Source organism: Tripterygium wilfordii, chromosome 4 (assembly GCF_013401445.1).
Source record: "Tripterygium wilfordii isolate XIE 37 chromosome 4, ASM1340144v1, whole genome shotgun sequence".
Lineage (NCBI taxonomy): Eukaryota > Viridiplantae > Streptophyta > Magnoliopsida > Celastrales > Celastraceae > Tripterygium > Tripterygium wilfordii.
In genome coordinates this window covers 2,304,394-2,314,859 of record NC_052235.1, presented here as the reverse complement: position 1 = coordinate 2,314,859, position 10,466 = coordinate 2,304,394, and the positions used below count along the sequence as shown (strand labels likewise).

Here is a 10,466-nt window from a genome sequence, read left to right as displayed (position 1 = left end):
TTGTGGTGTTTTGTTCTTTAATCAGAAATCCGGATAGAAGCTTTTTTCCTTTGAATTTGAAGAATAATCACATGGAGAAGCAAATTTAAAAATTAAGACATAGATCATCTACTAGTCATGAAGAAGAGTAGTGATTGCCAAGAAATTACTACACAACATACTAAAATCCTGATTTCTCTTAGTCAAAGGAGACACCTCCTCTGGATTCTCCTCAAACCCTTCCTCACAAGTGTCTGAATCAGTCATTGCAGCAGTCACAAACGTAACAAGATCATCAAAAGATCTGTTCATCAGAGCACCAACTGAGTCTTCCAGCTTATCAATGGCTTCACTGTATTCTTCCATGCAGTCACTCAAGCAAGTCAACACATACTCACTCACATTCCCACCAACATTAGACTTCAAATGATTAATGTAAGACAGCGTTTGGACGCCGTGAATTGTACTAATGTTCAGCGCTATCTCCGCTAGCCCCTCGAGATCTGATGAGTGGGATCGAGGGTCTGATCTCAACGAAGAAATGCATAATTCCTGGTGTAATGTCCGATTACAAGCAGTAGAAATCAGGTCTGGTTCATAACCCTTTGCGCCTGACGAACTGGCCAGCACAAGCAGAGACAGTAATGCCAAACAGGTTCTCAATGGAGCCATTTTAGGTATAGGTGTATTTGTGTTATGAAAGAAAGTCTGTAACATTAGTGGATTTATTAGAGGGGTTGGGCATATAATGGAGCAGTTTTGCTTTTGTTTTACACTATGATTTAATATTGGGAACCCACAAACCTACACAGTACTAGAGACATTAGAGATCTCCCAAATTTGTAAATATTGTTTATTTATTCATTGGCTTCTTGTTGAAGATGTATTCAAAAAAAGGTATAGATATTTAAACATGATTTGAACACAACTTTTAATCTTTTATAGGGTGGCTAAGACCTGCAAAACATTAACAACTCTACTAACTTTTGTAATTGCATGATTTTCTCACTAAAAAAGTGAGAGAGGTGAAGAAAAAAAATAATTTTGTTTGGTATTTAGTACAAAAACAACAGAGCAAAGAAACAACATCGATAATTGACGGTTTAAATTGGTCATTGTCTTCCATGGATGCCATATGTTTGAAGAGTTCTCCTAACATGTATGTAAGCAGTGCAGCTTCTATTTGTCCAAACATGTTGAAGCTGCCTTCAATGGTATTTTCATGCTTCGATCGGCTGGAATGTCCTAGTCAAAGACTTAACAGTTCAATAATAATGCTACTCATAAGGCAAATCTGTTCGGAGTTTGGAAGGACTAAAAATGGGAAAACCACCATTGCCATGGCTCTTACTGTCGGCATTCCTGCAGCCATTGGAGCTCTGGTACTTGTCATTTTCTTCTTCTTCTTCTTCTTCCACTATCTGAGACGAGAACAAAGACATTACTGACACATGACAAGTTTCAACTAATGCAATTCCTATTGTTTCACATTTTATGGTCAAGAAGTATTAGGCTGTCACTACAAATTTGTAGACCACAGATGACAAGGGAGGGATTCACATATATTCAGTCTGAATCAAGTGTTATCAAAAAAATTAAGGGTGTTTATGCAGGCCAGCCTTCGCAGTTCACACCACAACATAAGGACCATGCATCACGTCCACTCTACTTCTACACCACCTCAAACAGCAGCACCATAGCTTACCCCCTCACGGCCACTAAACCAAAGACCGAGGTTATTGTCATCCCATGGCTCTGGCATCATAAAAATGTAATTTCGATTGTCTTGAGACCAAGTACTCGTGCATTTTGAATCCTGCGGTTCAATATTTTTTACAACAAAGCAATCCATGAAAGTAACTTTTGCTCCACTTCTTCCCAATTCTCAACTTTAGTCACAAGGGGGTGTTTATTAACCAATTCTGTCTTGCACCATGGATAGGAGTTCTCGTAATCGAAAAGCAGAACCTTGATTCCTGCTTCAGCACACTCGGCAGCATATCTTGGATTATCATCAATCAGAACATTTGCTCCTAATGACCTGCAAAGATTCAATCCATCAAAGTGCTTAGCACTCAATAGTTTGGTTTTGCAATTTTCTTTCTTACGATGAATGCCTGTGATTCTCACAGTAGAGTCCATGGCTTATTCCTGACAAAGCAATAGTACTTGCAAAAGCCAAGAATCCACATATTATCATTTTTAGCATATGTTTATATGCATTCATCTCCAAAATAGTTTTATGATTCGAGGTCTTGCAGACAATAAGGTGAAAAAAAAACAATGAATAAGCATGCAGTTCAGAGGACTCAGAGCATATAAAACCATTGTAGTTCATGAAAAATACCTGCATATTTCTGACTTGGGCCTAGACTCTCCGTCAAGGGCAAAGTGGTTTCCAAAGTGAATCTCCCGAAATAGTCCCGGGTAATGCCTCTCAATCCACTCAATTGTATGGTCCTTGATTGCATTCTGCCGTGACCTAAACATGGGCAGGAAAGACAACCAATTAAGCTCTTTTATGATTAAATTAGTTTAGATGTTGAAAAATACAGTACAATAAAATACATACGTCACGACGGAGAAATTACAAAATCTCGACAACTTATGAAGTGCTTTCCGAGCACCTGGAAGTGGGTGGATCCCTTTCTTGAAATACGAGGTCTTGAAGAACTCATGCACACGGAAATCAGCTGTTAAATGAAAAAATCCACCAATTCATATCATTGTTTTACTAAAGATCTAGAAACAGAATTTGTAAACAACAATGCACATGGTACATTTAACTAATATGGGAAAGATCAACAGCATTTTTAGCATGTAAAATTGTTTCAGAATCTCGACAAGAATTCTTCAAGACATCTGTTTCGATCTCTAACATATTTTCCACTAGATCCACGCAGCAACATAAAAATACAAATCCATAAATATTCCTCTAAAACTTCAGAATCTTGACTTGGCATATATCAAGTGAACCCACAATCTACCACAGCAAACAACATCCAGAGTACACAAATCGGCATATTCCATGAATTTCAAAGAACAAATACACTACCCGAGAATAAAATTTTCATCGAGTGAACTTGTGATCCAAATTGCACAATTTGAAACATTACATGCAGAGTGAAATGAAACTAATCAATTATCCTTAGAATGAAATCAGTCCAAATTGCGAATCCATTTAGGCTTTAGCATTACCTTCATCGCGGGAGCAGTTCCAGATCTGTGATAAAAATTAAGAAGGCATCAGAATACATAGAAACAAACCTTCCCAATTTGTCACTGATTTAACACTGAAACTTCAAGGAAATTTATACCGTATAAAAATTAAAATTTCACCCTAGCATAGTTACAATACCCTTGAAAAAAGTAGATATTCACAACAAAAACTCGAATAAAAAGACGACATTTCTCACATAACACAATGGCATAATTTGAACTGCAATAGAAAGGACCATATTGCCATAATATGATTATAAGAAGCAAAATGACTCAGATAAAACAAGTCAACGATGATAACATGATACATTAGGCTCCAACCAGAACCAAAGAACAATTACACAAACTCATGCTCTCTCATACTTAATAACACACTCACTAAGAAGAAGTACAAAGCTGAATTCTGTATGCAACTAGTCATGAACCACACATGATTGTGTGGCTTCCAACCCTTCCTCCTTAAAAGCCAGGCAGGATTAACCAATCATTGGTTCAAAACACCAAAGCAAATGAACCTAAGGAAAAGAAAGCAATCTTCCCTGCATCTAATGTGATGAATGCCAATATATTGAACATTCTCAGAGTTTGGCCATATCTTAAATTCCCCTTCATTTAGATAAAAGACGAGTCAGCTTCAGCGTTTCTCATTGAGTTTAATGCTATCTCCCAGATGCAAACTTCAAACATTATCTGGCTTCAAACTTGACAGAAGACGACCCAAAAAAATTTAGATACAAAAGAAAAGCTCTGCATGCAATCATAAAGAATAATTAGTTTGCATCACTAGAGAGTGGTGCAATCCAACATGATGCCATCTAGCAATACCTTGAAGAACTCGTATACATGGTACTCAGAAACTGAATGATTAGAGGAGTAATGGTCTGCGATGAACTTGTTCAGAGCTGATAAAAAGTTCCCAAGAACTGCTTATCGCAAGAAACCAGAAAAGAAAAACAGAAATGAAAATGCATCAGAGAAGGAATGAGAAAAACATTTATCAAGGAATATTAAAAAGAGTACACATTGCAGTGAACAAGATATCAGGAGCTAATTGTCATTAACAGGAAACTTCAGAGGCTAGCAACCAACTTAGAGCCCAGACACATGCAATGTAGACAAAATATCAAGAATTGCAGTAAACAACCAAACAAACATAAATTCATGAATTCATCTTGCAAAAATTATATAAATCAGGTTCGTATCACAGACACACACACAGAAATTAGCAAGCAAGCGAAAGCTCATTCAAGAAACTTTCTTGATCTGGTCAACAATTGAACAAATGAACATCATCAGAAAAGACGGATTAAGAGACTACCTTCATCAACATCAACAGCAACAGCCATCTTCTTGGGCACAGAATTGTCACAAAATCCAACAGGCCTAGAAGAGCCGCCTCGAGCAGTCATCAATCTAACATCCGTACTAGCATCTCCATTGAGTCCAACCTCCAAGTCGCGCATCAATTCGGGAAAACCCTGAGTCGCTCGACCTTTCTGATCACTGCCGGTAGCTTTTTGGGAATCGTGACAGCTTCTGAGAATCAATCCAATCCCCCTGCTGCTTTTAGGACTGTAATTATCGACTGTAGCATTCCTACGGAAAACCCTGAAGGTGTTCCCGGCACCGCCGCGGTCAATTGACGGTGTCTGAGGGAGCCCGTTGCGCGTTAATGAAGCCATGAAATTGGAAACCAAACGCACACCGTTCACCCTCCTTAACATAATAATAGCTCTCGCTCAAAGTCCACCATTAAAGGTGTCTCCAGCTACCAGGAGGATCAGAAATTCAAACCCTAACCCTAACAAGAATGAAACGAATCCGAAGAAGCAACAACAAAAGAATGTATCTTTTTTGTTAGTGAAGACGGAGAAACAGACCTTGCGCTTCAATTAGTTCAAAGAAACTGATTAAACGGAGACAACATTTAATCCATATTCATTGCTGGAAGCAAGAATACGTTGATCTCATAATGAAATTGTTCTGTTTTTTGAAGAAGGTTAGAATCGAATCCGCAACAATGGATCCTCTACCAGGAACACTGCTGACGCTTATTTTTTTCTTTTTTTTTCCTCTCTATATATATCGTTAATTACTGGTTAGCCCGAATTTCCCGGCTTAATTTCCTAGTCCCTGCATTTTGTGCGTGTTTTTTAACTTTTTCTAGGGTTGCGAACTCCTGCCAATTTACGTATATCACTCTCAGTATCTATCAGCTTTGCAAGGTGATCGATGTTCCCCCTTGATAATGATTTTCTTCATTGATTGACGCAAATAACCTCCTTCGTTGACGGGATTTACATGCTGACTTTAATTAGCACAACCCCTTTTTGGTCTTCATCTGTCAAACTCGTAGTCCCCTCTCAACACTTTTGTCGTTATGGAGTGAGAACAAAATTTCATTGCATTCTTATGTTTCGTTAGTAAAGAATTTCTCAAGGAATTTTATTTTCCTACGTTTTGATGTAGTGATTAGTATGAAATGAAAATATAAATAATGATTAAATGACTAAATAATCTCTAATTTATATTTAAATGATTAAATACAAAGATTTTTTTTGTCTTTCCACCATTAAAACACAATTTCTACTTTCTACTTGTCTGGAATTGATGGTTCTTAAGTCCGAGGAGAAGCTAAATTGTCAAGTTAGCCAGAATTTCTCTCTCCACGGTGATACATCATTCTTTTCCGGCCGAAATTGGTGAACCAAATGCAAAGGAATCACTTCTTTTCCAAAAGCTTCTTTTTTATGACGGACGAACTAAAGTCATTTCGAATGTGATATAGTGTTTCTTAGTTACGGATCTGTTTGAAGTTGTAACCGGTTACGACTGTGCACGAAATGGGGCCTAACACAATGCAATCAGGTTGGGCCAGCTTTCTTATAAAAATTAGGCCCAATGTATATGTTCAGATCCGGCTCGTACATCCAGCCCATTTCAGAACCACGGCTGACGTACTCTAGGGGCGCAATTGTATATTTGACGGAAGAGAGAGGTTTTAATGATAAAGTAGAAAATATAGAGGTGAATGTATAAACTTTAGGAAATACTAATAGCCAAATGCAATTTTGTTTTTAAGCAAATGCTTTCTTGTTGAAGGGGACAACAGTCCCTTTAAAATCATCAAACGACACTTTCTTCTTCCTCTCGCTGTTGCACTTACAGGTGAGTAATCTGTTTAAAAGAACTGTAATCTAGAAACCAATCGATCGAAGATTGCTCCTATGGCAGAAGACGAGGAGATCAAAGACGAGAAGAACCCTCGTCCTCTCGACGAAGACGACATAGCACTCCTGAAAACCTATGTACGTCTCTTAAGTTTTCCATCTTCTCTTCTTGCGATTCATAGTGGCGTCTTCTGTACTTAATTATCAGTGGTTAGTTCAATTGATCTTGCTTTACGTGATCAATTGGATTTTAATTCGCGATTGCAGGGTTTAGGGCCATACTCTAACAGCATTAAAAAGGAGGAGAAGGAAATCAAGGAATACTTGAAGAAAATCAACGACCTCTGTGGTATGTTTTCCGTGTTCTAATGGTAGCGGTTAGTTCTAGTCGTCTAATTTTATTACAAGTATCTGCGCTACTAGGTTAATCTGAATTTTCCATGGGGATCCTATAATTTTTTGTTACTTTTAGAATTTTATTGTCTTTAACAAAAACTTTGCATATTGTATGGCGTATCTCGTGCGTTCTTGTTTTACGAATTAAGCCACTAGGGCTCATGTGTTTGGGTAATGGTTCCTTATGAATGCACATTGTTGGCCTTTCTTTGGTTCAACAGGTATCAAGGAATCTGATACTGGTCTAGCTGTACCAAGCCAGTGGGATCTTGTTTCTGATAAGCAAATGATGCAAGAGGAACAACCCCTTCAGGTTTGACTTACAACTTTTGAGTTGTGTGTGAAGGGATTTGTTTTGAGAACTCCTAGGGTGAAGTTGAAAAATTATATGTTCTGCAATAGGTTGCAAGATGCACAAAGATAATCAACCCGAATACTGAGGATGCCAAGTATGTCATTAATGTCAAGCAAATTGCAAAGGTACGTCTTTTCTAATGCTTTCAGAAATAGTTATGTAATCATAGACACGTAGTTATTACATAAGTTTGTGTCGCCTCAGTTGTTTTTAAGATATCAGGTATGAAGCAGGTAGTTATTGATTGATACTGAAATGTCTTTGTCTAGTCTGTTTTGAAGATTTATATTGATATTTATCCATCTGCCAACATGATTCTAGGCTTATATCCTTTATGTACATCAATCATTCATGAGGTTTTTTCGGATAAGCTAGTCTAATATTTCCTTTGATTTTGATTGTCATCGTAGTTTGTGGTTGGGCTGGGCGACAAAGTTTCCCCTACAGATATAGAAGAAGGCATGCGTGTTGGGTAGGTTTTTTCTTCCTTCCATTTTTGTTCATTGGCATTGTTTTGCTGTCATTATCATTATCACCTTGAATGAGTAATCCATGTAATCAAGGACCTTTTTTGTTTTATTCTCTTATATAAAAGTAATGCAAGAAATACATCGCATAGGAATTATTGATATGGATCCACATACCATCTATCTCTTCAATGTAACAAAAATCTGAAATCTCATGAGCAGATTCACTATAAGCATCAATTATGTTCAACCATTGTCTAAGAATGGCATTTGCGTTGTTGAGCCACAAAAAGTTTAATATGGTCAATTGTATAAAGCAGTTGATGAGGTCTTAATTCTTAAGAAAATGGAAGGACATATTGGTTTCATGGTGGACTCAATAATTTTAGTTCCGAATCTAAGCTGCCAATGCACTTATTCTCCCAACATCTCAACATGGGGGGTATTTTGCACTGTCCATCGAATGTGAATGGGTGTTTTTGATGCCCTTTCAAATTATGTAGCATCAGGAAAACTATGGCACACCTGTTGCTATTTGTTTGTGCCTTACCTAAACTTGACAATCTTCTACCTTATCGAGGCTTTCCATATTAAACTTTCGTACATAGTTCTATTGTTTTACCAAAGAGGTGTTGCTACTATTACAGGGTTGATCGTAGTAAATACCAGATTCAAATCCCTTTGCCTCCAAAAATTGATCCAAGTGTGACGATGATGACTGTAGAAGAAAAGCCGGATGTAACATATAATGATGTTGGTGGATGTAAAGAGCAGATCGAAAAAATGCGAGAAGTGCGTATACAACTTATGATGGTTTATCCTGCTTAGAAATATCTTTGTTTTTTATGTAGTCTGATGGTATACTTTCTGTTATAGGTAGTTGAGCTTCCCATGCTGCACCCAGAGAGATTTGTGAAGCTTGGTATTGATCCTCCAAAGGGTGTACTATGCTATGGTCCTCCTGGAACGGGCAAAACACTTTTGGCCAGAGCAGTAGCCAACAGAACTGATGCATGCTTTATCCGTGTTATTGGTAGTGAACTAGTTCAAAAATATGTTGGGGAAGGGGCTCGCATGGTTCGAGAGCTTTTCCAGGTCTCTAACAGACGTGCTTTTTGGAAATTTTGTAATTCTATCCATGTCTGTTACTCATTAACCATCATTTGGGTTAATTGCAGATGGCACGCTCAAAAAAAGCTTGTATTGTGTTTTTTGATGAAGTTGATGCCATAGGCGGTGCACGTTTTGATGATGGTGTGGGTGGAGATAATGAGGTTCAACGCACCATGCTTGAAATTGTGAATCAGCTTGATGGGTTCGATGCTCGAGGAAACATCAAAGTTTTAATGGCAACAAACAGGTGAATTGGACAAGAATCTAAATACATTTGTCTCTGCTACTAAAGAAACAGAACAAAAAAGTGTCCCCCCCCCCCCCAAACCCTCAATCCTAAGTTTGAGCGCATGTATTGCTCTTGAGATTTGCCTTTTGTTATCTAAAGTTCTTTAATATCGAACCCATATTAAGACAGTACTTCTGACATGTCATTATTTGCAGACCTGATACCCTGGACCCTGCACTATTACGTCCAGGCAGGCTAGATCGCAAGGTTGAGTTTGGGCTGCCTGATTTGGAGAGCAGAACACAGATTTTCAAAATCCATACTCGAACAATGAACTGCGAAAGAGACATTCGGTTTGAGCTTCTTGCACGTCTCTGTCCTAATTCCACTGGTATGTATGCTTATTTGTGAAAACAATTGATTCTATTATACATTGTGATTTCATATGCCATGGTGTCATCAAATAAGTACTCTGCTATTATTTTCCTGCGCTATGGTGTCACAAAGTGACGACGAATTCATACTCTTTTCTAGTTGAATGATGCCTCTGATGTTTAGTTTCTTCTAAATATTTAGTCTCTGAAATATATGTGCTTTGTTGGACTACCACAAGTGAAAATTTTCCTACTAAAATTACCTATTTTAGTAACTGCTCTAATGCCGTCCGAGCAACCATTTTTTTTTTCCCTTTCTGAGTCTTCATGACAGAGATAATGATACAAAAAACATTATTTCTTTCTAAGTCTTCATGATAGAGATAATGATGCAATAAAGTGAATACAATGATCTCTAGTAACTTGTGCGCACATATTGGTTTCATCTCTTTCATTGAAATTTCTTTTAATTGGTTATTCTGTAAAGGAGCTGATATTAGGAGTGTATGCACCGAGGCTGGGATGTTTGCCATTAGAGCACGCAGGAAGACGGTAACAGAAAAAGACTTTCTTGATGCAGTAAACAAGGTCATTAAGGGCTACCAAAAGTTTAGTGCAACACCGAAGTACATGGTTTACAACTGAAGGAGAGGTTGTCCTTGCTGGATGATGTGCCAGAAATATCTATTTGTCAGAATTGGATCTTCACCATTTTTCGGTCGAGCTCTACATTCTTCCCTTTTGTTTATTTGGCTCCATTGGCATTATGTTGACTTTATCTTATGTTTTGTTCCATCCTGCCGTCAAGGACGTGTTTAATAAAAAAAAAAAAAATACTTGTCCAAGTTGAATATCATCACAATGCCTAGTCATTGACATGTTGTTGAGGGATTCAGGTTGCATGATATTGCAGCAGTAGGTAGATGACAATAACGGTTGCGTGTTGGAGATAAATTTCTGTTATTTAAAACTGTTGCGCTTGTATTAATTTGGACAGGAAAACCGATAATGAAGCTACGAACCTTTTCCAAGTCATACGTTTGTCTAGTCTAGAAAGTTACATGAAAAGCATCTTGTTCTTCACTTCGTCATCCTTACAAAACTGGTTCTTAGAACTTCCTTTTCTTGATGGGTTTTTAAATGATACGGACTAAGCTTGGGTTA

At 37.7% G+C, this 10,466-nt stretch overlaps 3 protein-coding genes across 5 annotated transcripts; 1 reads left to right on the top strand and 2 right to left on the bottom strand.

Annotated features, from left to right (window-relative positions):
- Window positions 1-56: 56 nt before the first annotated feature.
- LOC119995851 (putative invertase inhibitor) lies at window positions 57-791 on the bottom strand. The gene has a single exon (XM_038842302.1). The coding sequence runs from the start codon at window positions 694-696 to the stop codon at window positions 112-114; it is 585 nt and encodes a 194-aa protein (XP_038698230.1). The 5' UTR covers window positions 697-791; the 3' UTR covers window positions 57-111.
- Window positions 792-1,436: 645 nt separating this feature from the next.
- On the bottom strand, window positions 1,437-5,379 carry LOC119997198. 3 transcript variants are annotated; one of them, XM_038844060.1, is made up of 7 exons: window positions 5,075-5,375; window positions 4,517-5,014; window positions 4,024-4,121; window positions 3,178-3,202; window positions 2,552-2,672; window positions 2,327-2,461; window positions 1,437-2,020 (listed from the first exon to the last, which is right to left on the bottom strand). In XM_038844060.1, exons 2-7 carry the CDS (start codon window positions 4,920-4,922, stop codon window positions 1,813-1,815), a joined length of 993 nt encoding a protein of 330 aa, XP_038699988.1. In that variant the 5' UTR covers window positions 4,923-5,014; window positions 5,075-5,375; the 3' UTR covers window positions 1,437-1,812. The 3 variants fall into 3 exon arrangements, with proteins under 3 accessions (XP_038699988.1, XP_038699987.1, XP_038699989.1); XM_038844059.1 differs by having other exon boundaries at window positions 4,517-5,375; XM_038844061.1 differs by having other exon boundaries at window positions 1,878-2,020; window positions 2,607-2,672; window positions 4,517-5,379.
- A 934-nt stretch (window positions 5,380-6,313) lies between these two features.
- Window positions 6,314-10,189, top strand: LOC119997197 (26S proteasome regulatory subunit 7-like). The gene is made up of 10 exons (XM_038844058.1): window positions 6,314-6,506; window positions 6,636-6,717; window positions 6,986-7,077; window positions 7,167-7,244; window positions 7,530-7,591; window positions 8,234-8,378; window positions 8,463-8,681; window positions 8,765-8,946; window positions 9,144-9,319; window positions 9,790-10,189. The coding sequence occupies exons 1-10, from the start codon at window positions 6,426-6,428 to the stop codon at window positions 9,945-9,947; spliced, it is 1,275 nt and encodes a 424-aa protein (XP_038699986.1). The 5' UTR covers window positions 6,314-6,425; the 3' UTR covers window positions 9,948-10,189.
- Window positions 10,190-10,466: the final 277 nt, after the last annotated feature.